The following is a 21,263-nucleotide window of genomic DNA, read 5'->3' as shown; positions in this document are numbered from 1 at the left end:
TCTGGAGAATTCAGTAATTTATTTTGACATTTCAAAAGTGCTGTTTTGCAAATGCAGATGGGAAACTGCTCAGAGACATGACCTGATGATCTAAGTTATATTTTTACCTGGAAAAGCAGGGCGGGCATGAAGCACTTGTCTTTGAGTATGGATCTTAATGAACTATGTAAAAGTATTACTAAATTTCACAAGAAGCAAAATTTGTTCATAGGGAGCCCTTGAATGGGAGGTGGGATGATGTGGAAGTATTACCCAGCAAACCCTATCGAAAAGCTCTTATCTTTCAACAGCTAACACTTTAAAGCAAAGTGCCCTTGAACTGTTATTAGTCTGATGTATGTAATTATTCACAATATTGAGCTGACATTCATCTCTTCTTTAAATATGAAACATGTTTACAATAGTTTGTGATTTCACTAGGAAGTGATCTTCTCTACTACTACAGTCATATTGATCCAAAGTGGAAATGCCAGAACTATCTTGGCATAGTATTGAGGAAGAGCTCAAAATTCTCATGAAAATGAGAATATTAGAATGATTTTGTTACTTTGGACCAGGAGGGCCTAGACAATACCTCCTTCACTAAGGTGCTGAGGAATGTACTCACAGTGGGGACACCAGTATCATTGAATATCTGTGTGCTGGATTCCTCTGTATACGAGGACCACGTCCCTTGGTAAAGATATTCCCCCAAAGGGCGCTGTTGCCATTTGACATGGTAACCTCATACAATAAAGAAAGCAAACTTAAACCAAAAAAATCTTATAGAGCATCATTTCAGAAATTTCTGTGAGGGATAGATAAATAAATAAAAGAATAATTTTTTAGAAACAGGAGCATGCTGTATTTGCCACTTATTAAAATATTTTTATGTGAAAGTTTAAGAAACAAGGGGAGTTGAAGGAATTTCTGAAATGTAGAAAATGTTTATCATATGAGAAATTATTTCATAGAACATTAAGAAATAAAGATTAAAAATACATTGAGGTTAGAGTCATTTTCAGATCTTATGGTTCAATTTTAAGAGCATTCATTCACTCTGTACTATCTATAATAATCTATAATAATAAAAGCATAATATGCTAATTAGACCGAACGCCCTTCCGTCCTTCCGTACGAAGCCGGAGCTGCGAAGGAAGCCCAGGCCCCGGGTGCCTGTCAGCAGCTAGAGGGAAGCCCGGGTCCTGGATGCCAGCAGGAAGCTGGTGCCGGCAGCCAGGGGAAGGAAGGCCTACTCTTGCACGAATTCTATGCAAAGGGGCTCTAGTAAAAAATAAAATTATCATGCTTACCCTTCCTTCTACCCACTTCTACCACTCTATTTTGTCAGTTATAGTATTATTTATATATCGCAGAAATTTGTATCGTTTATATTTTGTTCTAAAATCATAACTCACAGTTACATAGAGGTAGTTTTTAAATTTAAATCAATTCTATATCCACCACCAAGACTTTTAGCACAGCTTCTTTCATATCTGAGTCCTCTATTTTGATTCACCTGTTAACTAATGAGATATCATCATTAAATAGAGTTTTTTTCAAGAAGGGCATATAATTGTTGTATTCACCGCATTTTTGTATGCTTGAGAATCACTATATTTTTGAAGGATAGCTTGGCTGGGAATAAAATTCTCTGGTCACCTTTCTTTCCATAAAGCTTTGTACACGTTGCTCCACTGTCTTGTGGCAACTAATTTTTCTTAATACAGATTCTTTATTTACCTCCTGGTTGCCCGAATTTCCTCAAGTGTTGTGTGTGTGTGTGTGTGTGTGTGTGTGTGTGTGGATTTTTTTTAATTTTTATTTTTTAGTAGTTTGGGTTTTATAGTCCGAGTTTTTCCATGCTTGAGTTAGTTATAGTATTCTTCAGTCATTCTTTTTCTCACTCTGACCTGGTATACCAGTACATTGTACTTCTTTGGTACACACATTCATCTCTTCATTTATTTCAGAGGAATTTTCTGATATCAGATTTATGTATACATGGATTTCCTTTTTTTTATTTTCTCTCTATATCATCTTCTCTGTCTCCTTCATGGGCCTTTACTATGATTAGCTCAAGTCTTTGGTCTATGCCAGTGGTTAGATTTTCAGCCATGTTTATTCAGCTCTAGAGGCCCGGTGCACGAAATTCGTGAACAGTAGGGTCCCTAGGCCTGGCCGGTGATCAGGGCCGATTGAGGTCTTCTGGCGACTGGCCGGGGCCTTCCTTCTGGCTGCCAGCTGCTGGCTGGGGCTTTCCTTCCCCTGCTGCCAGCTGCCAGCTGCCAGCTGCCAGCTGGGGCCTTCCTTCCCTGGCTGCTGGCTGTCGGCTGGGGCCTTCCTGCATTCTGTGCTGCCCCTGGTGGTCAGTGTACATCACAGTGAGCAATCAAACTGCTGGTCTCCCGGTTGAACTCCCAAAGGACACTTTGCATATTAGCCTTTTATATATGTAGATATTGTTGTTTTTACTTTAGAATTAATTTTGTGATGGAGTTATTTTAGTCCTTGGTTTGTCGTTTTATCTTAGAGTTCTCTTTCATTGTACTCATGTTCTTAGTAAGTTATCCTACTATTCTAATTGTTTCTGATTTTTAAAGTATGTTTTTCTCCCTTCCTCCTCCTTTCTTTCCTCTTTTTTAGCTCAGTTCATTTTCCCCCCCTGATATAATAAATTTATAGTTGTTTAGACACTTTTTCCCTTCATCTTGCTTGGGCTTAATATGGATAGCTCTATCCAAATCTACTACTTGTTCTGGTATAATGCACATGAATTCTCTTTGACTCCTTTTCTGTCTTTATTTTCAGTCACAGTTTGAGGCCATAGGTATTTTGTTGCATTTACTTTTCTGTAGTTTGAGATTATGATAAGCATAGAGGAGGAGAACTTAGTTGGAACTTTGAGCAACTTTTGTTAGAGAAAATTATACCTGTTCTTTTAACATTTTATTAATGTCCTACACCAGGTTTTGTGCTCTGTACTGGAGGATTTTTTCTTTTCTTATGGGAGCTTTGAAGCCGATGATTCTATCAGGAAGAATAAGCCCCAGTTTTTCACTTTCCCAGCTTTATTAATTTCTTTCCATCAGCCATTTCTATCCCATGCAATTACCCTCCTATTCTCCACCAGGGCACATACATAGGTATTATTTTGCAACAGGGAAAGGGAATGATTGATGTTTAGTCTATTTCTCTCCAAAATGGGGGTATTAAAGAATATTCCCCAGCATTATTTCAGCTTAGCAGCTCTATCTCTGGGGGATGGAGACAAAATAGTAGATCTCACCAAACCATGTCAGAACCTTCTCTTTCCTTTCTTAACCAATACCTTCAGAAATTTATGGCCAAGGTGATATTCCTCTTTCCTTGTTTGATTGCTGTCAGTGAGTGTTCTCTTGTGTGTGTTTTTTTAACATATTTTTTCTTTTTACAATTTTCAGCTTCCCTCTCTATCTGTACCCAGGAGTTCCAGTGCCAGGCATGTTCAGTATGAGGCATAGGTTGCCTTGGACTACAGTTATTCCCTTACTGCTAAAACCAGTCCAGCAGCAGCTGAGTGACAGCTGTCAGTGTTATAGGGAAGATTCCTGATTAAGAGTAATGTTGTAGCCCCGCCGGTGTTGTTCAGGAGTTGAGCGTCGACCTAGGAACCAGGAGATCATGGTTTGAATCTTGGTGAGGGCACATGCCTGGGTTGCAGGCTCGATTCCCTGTGTGGGGTATGCACGAGGAAGCCAGTCAGTGATTCTCTGTCATCATTGATGTTTCTGTCTCTTTTTCCTTCTCCCTTCCTCTCTGAAATCAATAAAAAAAGTTTAAAAAAGATGAATGTTGTACTAGGTAGCCTCTAAATCACTCCAAACTCTTCAACTTTTATATTTACATTCACTAGGGCTTTACTCCTTTATACCAAGGCTTGTAGAATATAGATTTTATCATTAAATGATTAGTTACATTTGAGGTTATTTTAGGTAGTATTTTGCACCATAATCTCTCCTTTTTAATGTGTTAGGTGCATTCTGGAACTTCTGTAATTTGTTTCTGGTTTTAGAATTTCTGACATTGAGGTGTATCATTGGGATGTGTTGGTCTATGTGTTGTGTACTGACAATGAATGACTTATTTTATCCCTTCGTCTTTTTCTTTAAAAGATTATTAAAAGGCATTCAGGTGGTATTTGCTAGTGGTAATTTATTGTAAAACAGCTACCAGGACTTAAAATATATATTCCAAGCCCCCCAGAAACTTGGATATCTAGCAGTTCCCACTTGGTCTTTCTCAGGCCTGGAATGTGCTCCTGCCGTTGGCTCTTCCGTGAAGCCTTCGTTGGAGTGGGAACATCATCATCAGACGACTGCAGAATGATTTAGTCTGGGATAGAGAGCTGTGCTTGCAGGGATTTCAGAACTCGAACACTTTACTCATGAGCCTCGCTTTCAGAGTGTGTGATGGGTTCCATAGTAGATGGAGCAGGACCCTTATCCATCTTCTATTTTGACTTACAAAAAGGGCAATTACATGTTTGTCAACCTAGTAGTTTCTAGACGATAAAGCCATTTTCTCACCCAAACCCCAACCACCACACCATCAAGCTCAGTAACTCAAGGGACTGCCAGATGCTGCCAGATGCTTGCAAGCGAGGGCTAATCACTTTCCTTGTCCCTGGAAGGCATGTCAGTCTGTTTTAGTACCTGTAGAGTGTGCACTACATGTATACACCTGGCCCACAGCTCAGTGCTTTTGGATTAGGGAACTTGAATCTTTCCCTCCTGTATTACATGGATATCTTTAGCCAGCATTAATTAAGCAGGTTCCTTGGTGATGGTGCATCCTATTTTCCCTGTAGTATATATTATAGATTTTGGACCACCTTGACTTAGAGACCACATTGACCACTCAACATTCATCCTTGTGGATGCTGTGTACTTTTACATCCTCTACATTTTCCGTGATTTACCACCTCCTGGTCACCACTAACTCCATTAGAAATTACTATCGGTCAACCAAAAGTGTCTAGTAGTCTAAGGTAAGGAGGATGTGCTACTTTCTGTTTACCCTTGAGACGTGCCCATAAGTAAAGGACCAAACTGGAAAATCCAAGAATTCTTTTACCATTTTCTTATCTGAAAGGGGCTAGGAACAAGTAAAACCTTGAATTTAAACATAGATCCACCTTCATCATGGCATTTGTGGTTATAAAACTTTCATCAAAATGTTTCCAGAACATTTGGGTTTTTCTCCTGGACTCTACTAGTTATCAGAAGACACACCTGCCAGAGGATACTGACAGTGAAGAAACCTAGGCAAAGATCAGAAAGGGTTCATGACATCTAGAAGGTGGCCAAGCAGTGTTGGATCAAGCAGGCAAGCCTGAGCTATTTTACTTTAAAAGACTCTAGCAACTTTGAGATTTATTCATTAATTAGCATCACTGAGCTACATGTCATAACAAAATAACAAACAAATAATTTATGAACATTTATGTTTAGGTTTGAAATTCCATTATCTATTTCATTTGCTCCTGATTTTTTAGAATGAATAAACTCAAATTTGAATATGGGCAGGGTCATTGATCAGTCTATCAGAAAGAACTCTAAATAACTTAGAAAGTTACTCTGAAAATGCATTCTTCCCAGAGCCTGGAGCAAAGTGGCACCATTACTAACGACCTCACAGTGACTTCTGGTCATGTGTCTTTTCTTGGGGAAAAAAAATCTGTAATTCTTCTGCCTTAATTATAGGTCAATTGTTACTTTTCCCTAGAGTATTGTAAAATGTTTTGCTATTAATTTTAAATCACACTCATTCTCCTGGTTTTTCTGAGGCTTTTGAGATCTCAGTGGAACTTTCCACCTCCTTCTATTTCCTTTCAGTGTATTATATACTTAAATGATTTTCAGTAAAATTTATAATTTTGTTATAATGATGCTTGATTTACATTTTAAATAAACATAAATTCACTAGAATGCATCTTTATTCTCAGGTACAAAATAAATTTTTTCATATTATTTTATACATTGTCTTGTTCTGATAAGTGTATATATTCAAGAATTTGAATACTGTTCTTTCTTCTAAATAGCATAATAAATTTGAGTGGTCAGAAATTTATGGTTGATTTTTTAGTTCCCTAAGAAAAATCATTATCAGAAAAAAATTTGAAACCTGTTGTTTAAATTAAAAGCAAATTTAATTTGTGTTTTGAGTCTTAATTTGCAAGTAGAGGATGAGAATTCTAAATCTTAAAGGAAAATGACTTCTGAAATTGAGTGCAGCATGCGTGCCTGGAGAAATGAATGCTATAGCTTTAAGATATGGTAGTCTGGTGATTCATTGCACAAAACAAGATCGGTTTGGAGCAGGCTCCTACTGTTAGCTTTTTTGAAGATGGATTCTCACGCCGAAAATAACACAACATATTCTAGATAACAGCAGTTTTTTCCACTGAAATCCACCAAAACTGAAGAAAAATCCAAGTGACTGTTCTTAGCAGCTGTGTGGCCTGGAGTTCACTGGGGAAGCTGGCTTCCTGCAGTCCCCTATTCATCACCTGCTTCAAAGACAGCCTGGCTGGCTATAGTTTGCAGGCCAGGTAGGGTGCCATTGTGCACAGTCTGGGAGGATTAGTATCAAAGCTGCGGCAACCAGGCCCTTGGTCTCCGGCTGCCATTCAGTCTTGCAGGGAGAGGCTCAGACTGGCCAAGGTCACAGTCTCCAGTGTGGAGTGGACTGGGAAAGGATCCTGAGAATAGAATGCTTTTTATGAAATCATGGCGCAAGCTTGCAGCACAGCAGGTGCCCTTCTGGAACACATAACATCTGTTTATATTGGTATACCGTAGCTGACAATGAGATAATAGAGCTTTGAAATTTATCATTTTATTTTTTAAAAGACAACTGTATATACAATAATCCAGATGCGTATTTAGCTCCGATCTTTTATTTAAAAATCATAAAGAAAACTGACTGTTTAATTGCTGCTCATACGCTTATATATTTAAGCAAAAAGCAAAGCATACGGACTATTAACCATTTATAACCATTGCTGATCAGTAATACCGAATTCATGGGGAGGAAATACCTAGCATTCAACATAATTTTTTTTCAATGTTCAGGCATTTGTGTCAACAGATTGCAGAAGGATTTACTGAATATGCCCAACTGTCTTGAATATTAGGAGATTTGGGGAAACCCTTCCCTTCCTCCCCCCCCAAATGAGAGTATTCAAGGGTGAGGTAGTAATGACGCAAAAATAAAATTTTGAACTTGGTCAAATTAGGGAAAAATTAAGCTGTCCATGAGTTGTCATGACGACAAGGATGTTCTGTTGATGAACTGTCCTCCTCATTGTCCAATCAGATAGTAGAGCTGAAGCTGGAGCATGAACAGGAGAAGACGCACCTATTACAGCAGCATAACGCAGAGAAGGATAGCCTAGTCCGAGACCACGAACGGGACATTGAAAACCTGGAAAAACAGCTTCGCGCTGCCAATATGGAGCACGAAAATCAAATTCAAGAGTTCAAGAAACGAGATTCACAGGTAATTACCAATAATATTTGATAAAACGGGCATCTTTTTAAAAAGTCATCAGCGTTTCATGTTTTCTTATTATTCTTGTTGACGCACGCTGTTTGATCATTTGCAAAACTGACATATAAATGTGATTTTTTTTTGTTTTCTTTCCTCCCCCCCCCCCTTGTTTTAAGGATGAATAAGGCTTTAACCACAGAAACCACAGGTAGCCAGATTAAAAATCCCATGGTGTGCTATAACTTGGCCCCTTCTTTATAATCTTGTCTCAGTTCCTTTCATGATGGATTTTTTAAAGGTATCTGCCCCTTACCCCTCCCCTCAGCCTTAGCAAATCCCTATGAAATATATCAGCCTCACTCCTTGCTTTTTGTTTTAATCTCTGTAGGTAATCAAGCAGCTGTTTTAATATTTGCTTTTGCTTCCTAGTGTTGCTTTTTTTTCATTAGACTCTATATTTGATTAGATCACTCAGATGGTAATTGATAAAAATGACTCCAGCGAAAGGCTATTTCCCATCAGGTCTGTTGCTTTTTCCTTCGTGCACATACACATGCCTCCTAGCCTCCATCTCTGTCGTCCCTGTTGGAAGCCATTTGGCAGAATAACCCCCAGCTGTGGTAGCATTTGACTCTTCAAACTTACGGATGAAATGTGCACTGTCAGCATGAAAAATTATCTTTATAAATTTCAGATGAAAAAAAAATCTTACTGAGCGTGTATCTTTGTAGTGTAATGCATTCTATAGGGTACACAGGGTTGGGCAAAAGTAGGTTTACAGTAGTTTATATGGGAAATAATGCAATAATTAATAAATAATATAAGAATAAACTGTGTTTTATGTACTCATAAATGTAAACCTACTTCTGCCCCACCCTGTATATAATCAAAGGCCTTTAGTGTATCCTCTTGAGGAGATTACTGTGAAATTTTATTGAAGAAAAATTGAAGAGCAATTGATGACAATAAAGAGATTATTTTCTTTTCTAATACAACCATATAATATACTAAGCTGAAATAGCTCTTTTCCCATTAAAAACTAACCATATTATCCATACCACACATAAGCTTCTTCCTAGTTATTATTCCTCCCCAAATAACATAATTTTTGAACAATGAAGTAAACCTTTCATTTGTTTTAATATGTGTTTAAACAAATTTATAATTATCTAAACATGAAAATCTGACTGATTAAACAGATGTTAATTTCTTGAATGGAGGGTGGGAGGCAGTAAAGCAAAGAATGGGAGTTATTGGTTATTTTTCATTTGACCTTGAGTCTTTTACTTTTGGATAATGACTGGGCAATGTAGATATACTCAGCACAGGCTTTTTTGTGTGTCAGTAATCTACATTTACAGGAAAATTATTTTCAACTTGTTTTATGGGGTTTGCTGACTAAGTATGTAGTCATTTTAGTAGCCAGAGTACCAGAATAGTCGAGCAGTTCCTAGGAAATCAATGGGTATTATATTTCTGCCACCAGCCAATTACAGCTTTTATAAAATCTATGCTGATATGTTTATTGTTAGCGTACAATTTGTTAAGAATATTTTCAAAATTCATTTCTCCTTCAAAGATGATGCTAAGTCTACCATTGTCTTCTGTGATGTTCGAGTTGTAGTCAGTGTGGTGCCTGTGTGCCAAGTAAAATTGAATAATTGATACAATAAAATCCATTAATTTATATCACTTACTACTATTTTAGTGGTGTTGTAGAAAGCCAACATAAGTGGCAGCCAAATTTAGAGGAAATCTCTGTGACTTTGGCATATATCGTATCTGCCATATATAGGGTGCGGTCCATCCAATGGTAACAAAAGGGAAATTTTAGAATTGTCCCGTATAATTAAGGGACAGTATAATAAGGGACAGTATAATAAGATTATTAATTGAATTTCTTCTCATTGAAATATTAAGTATGAGGACCATGTGACTTCTTCAAATGCTATATTATACATAGGGTTATATTCCTCATATTTTGCGTCTTTCTTGAAACAATTGGAATTGCTGTCCTGGGAATGCTGGAAAGCAATGGAAATGGGCTAAATGCATTCGTGACCAAAATGAAAAGGGTTACTATGTAAGTTACATACTTCGTTAATTTTAGAGAATATGTTTTTTAAAAACTTTATCAATGTTATATTTTTAAAAATCTTATCATATATGCCCAAATGATAATACTTTGTAATTATTTTTGGTTATTTTTTGAGACTATTGTTTCAAGGTTTCCTTCAGATAAGTCCTAAATTCCCCAAATATATCTTGTCCTGATTGTGCTCTAAATAATCTCATGTATAATGCCTTTTCAGTCCTGAATTCCATTCCTAGATCTCAAAAGACAAAGTGGGCATGTATTTTTAAAAATAGATCTTTTCTCAAGTCACTATTTTGTGGTTTGATGCAGAACAAACACAGATGTCTTAAATATTGGATTGTCTGATTTTTAATTTTAGTTCCAGAGAGATTTGATTTTCAGTTCACGTTTGACTGCTTCCGTTAACAATGGAGGCCATTTTGTAGAAAGGACTAGTTGAAATACTGAACCACAGAGGACCAGTGGAATAGCTACGTGGATACTATGGCTTTGTTTGCTGCTTTTCTTCCATCAGATTCTTGAGTACATATAGTATATGAAAAATTATATACTAAATATATGGTATATTTTTGGCCTTTCTAAAGGTTTGATATATTGCATATTGATAATAAAATCATTATTATAAAGTATAGTTACTTACCATAAGGTGAATCATATATATCAAATAGGAAGTACTTTTTGGTGAATATGCTATATATAGGTTGGTTGTTATTCAAGTAATTTCTGTTATAAAGAAATGATAAGATAGAATAATGCAACCAAGGGCTATTAGCCATTCCCTTCATTTTATTTGGTGCATTTAGCTAATTCTATGCATATACTATATTTCTGTCATATACCTTGATTTTCACTGCTGTGGTTTGCTAAAATGCACATTAAATTTACCACCCTCATACAAGATGTTTAGTCTGGTATCTACTTAAGGTCATAATGTTTAAGAAAAAGCATCTAGATCAGTAGATATCAACACAGAAATTCACAACCTCAGTTTCTCATTTGTCAGATCCCTATTTTTGAAATCATTTTGAAGAAGGATTAGATTGATCCAATCATGTTTTTAATACAAAGAGAACTTATTTTTTTCATTATGATTCTTCTAGGAAAACTTCTAACATGATAGTTCTGCATGTAATTCTTGCTTTGCTACTGAACTGCAATGTAGTAAAAGAATTTCTACAATTTACCCCTTTGAATTAGAATAAAAACAGAACATAGGTTCCTTGATCCCTTCATTGTTCTTTTAGGACCCTGAACCATTTAGAGAATGCTTGATCTTTATGTTTGTTGCCAAAGTGTCTGAGACTATTACAGAGAACCTTTGTGATCTGCCCCAGAGGTGGTGTCACCATCTTAGGACAGCTGTCTGCGAGGTACAGACAAATCGAGGAGTCAGGGGACCACAGCTGCACTGTGAACCACCATCAGTATAATGCAGATGAGATACAACAGACTGGAAGATTGTAGTGGCATCTGAAAACATAGATTTTGTATCTAGTAAAAGGGGTCTTGCCAGACATTGGCATCTCAATGCCTTTGTGGATTCCCTAAATTGGGAATTATGATTCTAAGAGGAACAACTTTTACATAATAAGTGGACAGATCACCTTGAATTTGCCATATTGATTCACAGTAAGTGGCTGCACCTATTACTGATTCTAAAACGTGGGGTTTTCAGAAATGCTTTTCTTCCTCTCTTCTGTTTACCAAAAAGTTTTTCAAAAAAGTGAAACCTAAATTTTAATTATTTTAAAATAATTAAAATATTTTTGAAATTATATCTCAATAATATTATTTCACATGAACTTGGGAATCTGGGTACAAGATCAAAGTCTCCATTAATAAACTGAGTGTGGGTGAATTTAACAAGATGGATGTTCTGAACACTGGGCTTTTTGGGGGAAGCATTTTTCTATTGAAAATACTTGATTTTAATTTCTTTATATGCCAGCTACTTTCAAAAACCATTTGAGAGGCAGCATTTTATGATAAATACATGCTTAGACAGGTAAAATATAATTGAAAATAATTAAGCAATAAATGATATTAACCACATCAGAAAATCCATACTTTAAAAAATGCTTCAGTTAAGTACAAGTTTGAGCTCTGAGCTTGACTAGAAGCCATAGCAAAAAGGGAAACGTGATTAATTGTGTGATTCTAATTATCTAATGAAAAAAATCATACCAGTTCATGTTTTTCTTTTCCTAGCTCTCTATTTAGAGAGAAATTTTTGATATGGGACTTAAAGGACACTGACTAATATAACTGATTATGTTCTCTATGTGTTAAAACATTTGGAATTAAAATCTGGTGGGAAAACCTTAGGTTCTTTAATTACTTTCACAAAATATAATTATTAGGTTTTATTTTTATATGCCATACTTTTAATTTATTGAGAATTCAGTTATTCTCAACATCAAACAACAGCTACTTTGAAAGATCCAATTTTGTAGATACTTAAATCAAAAGAAAGCATATTTTAAGTCACAAGCCTAGCAAACTCTAGCACTATTATTATATTACTTCCAGAAACTTACAAAATGTCTGGAGGAAGGAAAAACTCGGAACGTGGCTAAGCTTGGAAATGGTTTTAAAGTTAATGTCCTGATGTTAATTTCCAAGTGTGTTGGTACTTTCTCTCTCTTATCTCTGATCCTCTTGTCCTCTGGATTAATGCTATGGAAAACTATATGAAATAATAAAATCAAGTGGTAATTTGGTCCAGGAGTGTAGAATATTTGTACCAGTACTGAAATGGTTCACATCCTACCTACATAACCAAAATAGTATTTCATCATCAATATTTATTCACTAATAGCATTTGTTTGGTTTTGAGGTAATAAATATTTTTATTTCTTTGGGTCAAACTGGACTGATTGCTTGGATAAAGCAAACTATGTAAACTGTATACTACCCCCCACTGCCCCCCCCCCAACATGTAATGAGGCTGTTGCTGTTAGCATAGCCCTGCTTTGTGTTCCCTGCTTCTCCCTAGCGACACCACAGTCACATCAGAGTGGTTGCCTGGCCTTCCAGCTGTGTACACACCACGCTTTGATACTCATCCCCTGGCACCCTGCGTTATTTGTCTTAGAGGGAAGAGGAGTGGAATTAAGTGGGTTTTAAGTATTAAGTGGGGTTTGCTGCAATGTACATTTTTTTTAAATTTTTAATTGAATGTATTGGGGTGATATTGGTTAATAAAGCCGTACAGGTTTCAAGTGCACAGTTCTGTAATACATCATCTACACACTGAATCATGTGCTTACCACCCAAAGTCTAGTCTCCTTCCGTCACCATTTATCCCCCCTTTGCCCTCTTCTACCTCCCCACTCTTCGCTTTCCCTCTGGTAATCACCACCATACTGTTGTCTGTGTCTCTGGGTTTGTTTGTTAATCCCTTCACCTTTTTCATCTGTTTAATGACAGACATTAGAAGAGTTGGTGGGAAAATGTTTTGAACAATTCATTTTATTATTTCACAAATAATGGACTTGTGGTAAAACCACACATTACAGTTTTTAATTTATTTTCTTTAGATGAAGTTTCATAGCATCCTCGGAATGCATAGTATTAAGAAAGCCCAAGAACTTTCTGTGTGCATTTAATATATAGAGGTTTTCCTGACTAAGCCACTTTTAAAAGCCTGTGGGGAAATATTGTTTTTCTGACATCAAAAGCATAGGGATACAGAATCTTCCAAATAGGACCAAAGTCCTTCTCCTGTTTAGACATAGATGCATGGATGGGAAGATCTCATTTTATTAGTAGTGATGTGTCTAATACTACATATGAATTCAATAATATATATTATATTCATATATTATTATATGTATTACTATGTATAAGAATACTATTTCTTAGCTACATAATTAGGAGAAAATATAGGAAGATGCCCTTTCAGGTAAAGTTTACATTTTTTGTAGGCCACCAGTTTTCTTTTTCCATTATAATTCTATAATTATTTCCATCTTATAAACACAAGATTAGCATATATACCTATAATTAAACTATTTTAAATAATTCAACTTGCTCCTCATCGTGGAGAAAATTACATTACGTTTAAAAAGCAAAAAACACACACAAAAAACAGGCTGAGCTCAAGAAACTGATTTCTCTAAGAATGATCCATTTGCAGAAGTATTATATAGTGTATCTTTAGTCCTGTGCATATTTTTCAAATGTGGCAGTTACCATGGAAACCACATTCTATGGCATGTGGTCCACTTTCAGATAAAGAATATTCTTTTTAAAGGCAAACCTTCCAAATAACATATAAAGTATTCCCTTTGAATTAGCAACCTCATGTCAATTAATAATGCTTGCTTTAAAAATCTATCTTTTGTTCTCATTCTACTCAATAGGTTTCTTAGAAATATTAATATTGTTCTTGAAGGAGCAATAATTCAATGCTGGAGATACTGAAAGTAGGGGATATAATGTGATAACTGCAGTGGTGAAAATTGGGGAGACTGCAGGGGAATACCAACCTTTGTACACAGTATGTTCTGCCAGACAAAGAGCTTCTAGCTGTATCTAGTGTTTAAGCATCCAGCAATAGTTAGTCAGATTAAGTAATCTAAAGAGATGAGCACATCCAATTATTTTCACTTTACAGATAAAGGACCTGTGGTTCAAGGACATTCTCTTGCCCAAGGTCACAGAACTAATCTTAATGCAGTATTCTTTATCTCACAGCCTTTCTCAAGAAAGACTAGATTTTTCAGAGACTCAGACATGGCAAAAAGGAACAAGGTTCTATGTGCAATTCTGCCTAGCATGGAGGCATAAACTGGTGCTCTTTGTTCCCCATGCTGAGATTCCCATCGCAATTTGCTTTGCTTTTGGTGATTTGCCATCCTTGGTGTTGCTGCAAAGTCATAAATGAATCATGCTGCTTGCGTTCCAGTTTTAGTAAGCAGTACCTTCTAGAACCACACTGAATTTTTACACTTATGTGTTTACAGCAGCAACAACAAATATTTAATATGCTTCCTGTGTGCCATGTTCTCTGATAGATTCATTACATTGTATCATCCCATTCAATCTTACCAGTACCCTATCAGGGTTGTATTTCCCATGGAAACTCTGTTTTGACCATCTTACATGGGTCAGAAGATGACCACATGTATTTCCAGTTTATCGGGAAAAGATTCAGAAAACCTAAGTAAATTGCCCAGGGTTATATAACTAGTAGTTAATGTAGCTGAGACTCAAGGCAAAGGCCCAGGCCCCATAAGCCTGCTTAAGTATGAGCTCGTTGTCTCTGAATTTCATTTATTCTGTAAAAATGCCATTACGTTTTCAATTTTGGGTTGTTAGTACATTGCTAGATTTATAATACTGATACCCATAACTCAGACCATATAAATCCAAATCAAGTTGCCACCAATAGTTTGAATCTTTCTCCAAAGCCACGAGCCAGGGCTAATTAAACTCTGAAGAGTTATATATTTCTTAACATTTTATTTGGAATAGAATTCTTTCCCACAGATTTCAGAATTTATAGAATGGAAAAACGAATGTGTTTTTGAAATGGATTTGCTTTATGTTTTTACATTATCCTATACTAGAGGCCCGGTGCACAGATTCGTGCACCAGTGGGGTCCCTCGGCCTGGCCTGCGGACATCCCCCGAGGGGTCCCGGATTGCAAGAGGGCGCAGGCCAGGCTGAGGAACCCCACTGGTGCACGATCAGGGCCAGGGAGGGACCACGGGATTGGCCCATCTTGCCCAATCCCGATCAACCAGACCCCAGCAGCAAGCTAACCTACCAGTCAGAGCGTCTTCCCCCGGGTGGGGAGTGCACATCATAGCAGCTGGTGGAACAGTGGAATGAAGGGTTGGACAAAAGCCTAAGATGTTAAGTGTCTGACAGTTCAACTGACCAGTCGAGGGACCCCACCGGTGCACGAATCTGTGTACTGTGCCTCTCTAGTTACTGAAATAAGAAGGTATGTCCTGAGTAAGACTCCAGTAAGCTTTTAGGTCAGTGGAGGTCTACCATACTAGTCTCTATAAAAATTGCATAGGAATTTGCATTTAGTACTGGTGAATAGGGTTTGTTGTGAATGGTTTTTATGGGTGAAGGTCTGTTATAGGCACATATTAATTTGGAATATTACATATGATCCACTCATGTTATGGCATGAATCTTTAAGTCTCAAAGACCTCAATGTCAGTATTTTCCCCCTAAAGAAGCCCATGTATTTTGTTTCATTGCATGACAACAGCTAGTCAAAAACCTTTCAGAAGTGAGGTCAAGTAAGTTCAAGCATAGAGACTTTCTTGGTAGTAATACAAGGAACAATTAGAAAACATGTTTCTTTTAGAATCCTCAAAAACAAATTAATGTTGATGTAATTTTGGCTTAATTCTAGAGTTATTTTAGTTAAAATGGAAAGTTTTCAGATGAATTCATTTTTTATATAAAATACCCCAGAGATAAATCTTTATTCCACAGGCTGAATGTCAGTCCCATTGACATGAGGAAGAATCCCGTCAGTTATTTTTAGCATATTGCTCTTGCTTCTCCTCTTCACCCTGGCCTCAGTGTAATTACTAAAAATGTTGGCAGAAATTACCTTTAAGGAAATACTGGGTGAATAACTCTCCTTCCTTGATGTCTTCGAAAAGTCATCTTTGGCTTTCTGACTCAGCCAGTTCTCTAAGGGACATCTCTGATGTCTTTATTTGTATATTCGAGGTGATTTTTTGTGACAGAGAGGTTGAAGCCCAAATGCAAGAAATGATTGGCCAAATGATGATATCATCCCATGTTCAAAGGGCTGGCAAATTGAAGCTTATTACACTGTCATTCTGTCTTCCATTCAGAACTAATTGGAATCATGCCTGGTTGCATGAAACTAAAGATACTTAACACCTGAGTGTTTTTCGTGAAAAAAAAAAAAATGACAGGGATTGATGTCAGGGAGACCTTGAACTCCTATTTGAGGAAGAGAGCGAGGCATTACATGAAAATAATAGTCTGCATTACATGAAAATAATAGTTCGTTTTCAAACTACTTAACATTTGTGTGCAGAATACATTTGAAAAATATTGTCATCAGGAGGATAACTTTCAGTAATAAAATTTGGCCTAAGTTGATACCTAAAGCATTGAAATTGGTAGATTAATGTGAAACTTGAGATAATGTTTTTCAGTTGAAACAAATATTAAAATTCAATGAAAATTCTTTTTCTTCACTTGTTTGAACAATTATCTTAAATTACTATCTGATTCTCGAGTACTTTTGGGTATTTGTATACTGGGAGGTTGGGGAGAGATTACAAGAAATCAGAAAGAAACAATGCACAATTAGACTTGTAGGGTTTGAGACTGTACAGTATTTTTCTGGCTCATTTTGATTTGTTGAGATGTGAAATCAAGGTCTGAACTTAGTAGTTATATTTGAAAGTGAGTTAATGAATTAATTACTTAGAGAATGTAGTTGGCTGAAGTATGTGGCATGGATCTGGGGTCTCTTTCCTTATTGGTGGGGGCCTTTACAGTGCAGCATTAGTCTTGAGGTGTATGTGTGTGTATTATCACTCTGTGGTCCAGAGGAGCTTTCAGTAAACATGGAACCAATAGTCCAGCCAGGCCTAGCATTTCAAAACAAAGGAATTTTCCAGTAGAAGTACTTGAAAGTGCAGGTCTTTAAAAAGGTTAAAATTAAACTAGTGATTCATTCATCTTAAGTTTGCTCTTTAAGTCAGTATTTATTAATGAAACAAACCCCAGATCCCTAAGGTCAAGTGGAACCTTATTTATTTTGTTATTTGCAAAAATGTCATTTAATGTACAAAATGCATGTGTTCACCAAATGTTTTCTGAAAACATTTTTTGTAATGTAAATGCTATCCTCACTTGTTGGGCAAATTTTATAATGGCTCCAGATAAAGTAATGTTGGCATGCACCACGAGAGAAGTAGAGTGTGAGGGTTGAAAACTTTTTGTTCTTCAATTATTCAAAAACGACTGCCAGAGCTGTCGTAGACGAAAGCCATAAGTTGGGGAGGTACAGTGTGTTCTGCTCACTGTGGAAGTCAACCCTGAGAAATGCAGACGTGCAGATGCTGGTCAGACTATGGGAAATGTGGAGACACGCACTCTTGTACTTCTCCCTCTCCAGCCTTCCCTAGTGACATGCAGTGAGCATCAAGGTCTAATGCCATAAAGTTGGTATTTCCTAAAAAAAAAAATAAAAAAAAAAAAAATCCTCCAATTCAAAAGTGAGGATTTCAATTTGAATCTCATTGTTCCATATTGATACTGACAAAATGGAACTCTGTACTTGAACATCTGTATAATTGTGACTCTCTGATTAATATATAAATCAAGTTTACTTCAACGTAAGTTTTTCTATCTGTAAAACTTGAGTAGAATTCTGTATGGAGTATTGCCTAAGATGTAGACTTTATTCAACTAGATTTATTTATTCAATTAAGACTTTTTGAGTGCTGCTTGGTGCCAGGCCCTGGGGCCGGTTGCACACCGAAGGAGGTGCTTTTCCCATCCTGGTGTGGCCCCAGAGTTGTGTAGGGCGTGGCCTATATGGCCTTAAGGGGGATTCCTGCTGTGGGGACAGCAAAGACCAAGACAGATTAGTCCTCTGCTCCAAAGAAATATCCACTTGAATTGGGGGAAGGCAGATGATAGCACACAGGAACCACAGGAACAGAGAGCATCGGGAAGCAGTGCTGGTAGGTGGAGAAGTAGAGTGGAGAGATGGGACACAGGGACAAATGATTGTGCCAGCTGCCCCCAGAGAAGGCTCTCCAAGGAAGTGCTGTCTAAGCTGTGGCGGGGGGATGAGGGGGAAGCCAGCCAGCCTGAGGGAACAATGGGGGCAGAGGCTCTGTAGGAGGATAAACTGGGTGTGCACAGTTTAGAGAAGTTAGAGAAATGAGAAAGGAGGCCTGTGTGGCATGAGCGTGGCAGGTGCAGGGCAGGGAGGGCCTTTGAGGAGTTGGATTTGATTTTAAATGTGATTGAAAGATAGTTAGAGGCTTTTAAGCAGTAAGGTGGTGTGATCTGACTCAGATGTTTAAAAGGCCATCGTGGCTGCTGTGTCCTGTCCTGGATTTCTGTATGACATACATATTTGAATCAATGGGACCTGCTGCTGGGTTAGGTGTGGGGAGTGAGGCAGAGAAGAATTCTTTCAAGTTTGGGTTCGAGCAGCTTAATAGATGGTGGTATTAAATATGAGATGATTAGGAGGGAATAAAAGCAAAGGCAAGCATTCCATTGTTGACAAGCTAAGTTTGAGCTACATCTTAAACATCCAGATGGAGATGTGTCAGGCAGGCAGTTGGATATGTAGGTCGAGATTCCAGAAAAGTGCATTTGGACGTCATTGGCATATAGATCATAATTAAAGTCTGGACCCAGATGCTGTTACCCATTTCTTTCCCAGTGTGAAGGCAGAGATGCTGCCGTGAGGTCAGGCTCCACCACTTCCTGGCTCTGTCAACCCGAGTCACCCACTTTCTATCTCTGGTCATCATTTTCCACATCTGTAATATTCATTCATTCCTTTAGTATCATCGGTTGAGCTCCTAATTGTGCCAGGCACCATGCTAGACCTTGGTATATTAAAAAGGAAACAATCCCCCGCTCCAGCTTAGAGGCTGTTGGGGACAGGCCTTGTGCATCTGTCATAAAGGAGGGCGATATGATTTGTATCAACAGAGAGGAAAGGAAGCTTGCCTTTACCACAGACAGGGCACATCATACCACACACCAAAGGCTGTGCAGCATAGAAGACAGTACACCCCTGGTTGGAAGGACAAGCTATCCTGGCCCTCAAGTCCCCACGAAGGCATCTTTTTGCCGATTATATTCTCTGAGTGGGTGGCGATTTAACCAGGCTTTTTAAGATACTTCTTTCACTGTTCTGTGTGGGGAGGGAGATAAATACCCTCCCTTCCCCTTTCTACCCCTGGAATCTTTGCCTACATGCCTGCCTGACCCACCAGATGCATAAGGAACTGTAAAACCACCAGCATGAAATGGACATTTATAGTCCGTGCCTCCTCCAGTGGGCCCAGCGTCCAGGCCTTCCACAGTTCCAGGCATTTATATAGCAAGTGCAGGAAAGTGACCAAAGTGCTTTAATTCCGAGTGAAGACATGGCAGTCATGTGGTGTGGGGACATGGGGTCTGGGAAGGTGGTCAGAAAAGGTTGCATTAAAGGAGCTATCATATGCATTGAGTTTTTAGAAGGAGTATATATTTGTTATGCAAATTAGACTAGGAAAAGCATTCTTAAAGGAGGATTGGCATGCTCAGTACCTGGGGATGCTTTATACCGTGTGGAGAGGTCTGGCCTGGATCCCTTCAGCACGGTCTTCAGTGTGGGGTTCATACTGTCCATCTCCCACTTCCGCCTCTTCCCTTCTCCACCACAGTGCCCTGCTTGTGACACTGGTTGCCCTCTCTGGTCATTATTTGAAATAGGCTTCTCGCAAGTAGGGCCCATAAGGACATAGGAAGGAAAAAAACAGAATTTCCATTTATGTATGTTTGTATTTAATCTTTTAAAAATACCTGTTTTGTGCAAATTTTATAAGTTACACAATGCATTAATATGGTAGTGTTTCAGACTTATGCATATACACACTGTTGCATGCCCTGATTTTTATGACACGAGGGTCTAATAAAAACGTTTAGAGATCATAACTGTAAACAGAAGTCAGAAGGATTTTCAGCAGAGGACTGAGAACTGGAAGGCAGCAAGGCTGGAGGCGGGTGAGTGGTGAGCAGGCATCCCAGTGAGAGATGATCAGAGACTCGGTGGAGGCACTGACAGGGAGGGAGAGAGGAGACCTGGAGTCGCGGTTTGATGTGCCATCGGACACTTAGGTGTCGGTGTCACTTAGGCAAGTGGAAATACAGAACTAGAGTTCAAAAGAGGGCTCTCATTTGGAAATAAAGATTTGAGATCACCTGGACGGATGGTAATGGATACCAGCGGGGAAGATGAGCTCTCCTGAGGAGGGGAGAGAATGAGAATAGATGAGGCTCAGTGCCTGAGGGAAGATGGAGGACATAGAGCTGGACAGAAAGACTGAGAAAGTGGGTCAGGAGTGAGAGGAAGAGAACTAGGAGAAAGTGGTTTGCAGGAGCCAGGGGGGGAAGCAGCAACGATACCCAAGTCCTGGACTGTTACGAGAAATGGAAATGGGCAACTAGTTTTGAACCACCCTATAAATGTTCGTTTATTTATCTTACTATGTGAACTGTGGCCACACAACCCAGACAGACTACTGCACCAAAGAACAGTCTGCAGTTGGACGTGGACTTTGCAATCAGAGATGTGAAGCCTGAGTCCCAGGTGAATGAAGCACTCGGGCACTTAGTGGCCTAGTCAGGCATGGTTTGCAGGCAATGCTGAGCCAGGCTTCCTTAGTGATGTGGGCAGGATCAGCTACCCACCCAGCCCAGCGCCTTGGGTCCCACTGCCGTTCCTGGGAGCAGTGAGGGTTCAGGGTCCCCGAGAGCCTTGTCAGGGGCACCCACAAAGGTTTCCTAGCTCAGCTGGAGAAGCAGCCGTCCATTGTCAAGTCACCCAAGGAGGCAAACAGAGCCAGATGTTGCCTGGGCCTGTGTAAGAGCCCAGAGTGTGAGGGGTCTGAGGTCAGAGGG

At 38.4% G+C, this 21,263-nt stretch overlaps 1 protein-coding gene across 4 annotated transcripts in view; it reads left to right on the top strand.

Moving 5' to 3' along the window:
- CEP112 (centrosomal protein 112) overlaps nucleotides 1-21,263 on the top strand; it is a 310,297-nt gene that overhangs the window by 137,308 nt on the left and 151,726 nt on the right. For all 4 annotated transcript variants that reach the window (XM_079798269.1, XM_079798270.1, XM_079798271.1 and 1 more), the window contains one exon: nucleotides 7,339-7,521. In XM_079798269.1, coding sequence (XP_079654395.1) covers nucleotides 7,339-7,521 — 183 coding nt within the window. The remainder of the gene's footprint in view (nucleotides 1-7,338; nucleotides 7,522-21,263) is intronic.

The sequence above is a fragment of the Cnephaeus nilssonii genome (genome assembly GCF_951640355.1).
Source record: "Cnephaeus nilssonii genome assembly, chromosome: 19".
NCBI lineage: Eukaryota > Metazoa > Chordata > Mammalia > Chiroptera > Vespertilionidae > Cnephaeus > Cnephaeus nilssonii.
The sequence above is the reverse complement of the archived record's forward strand: the minus strand, read 5'-3'. Positions and strand labels throughout refer to the sequence as shown.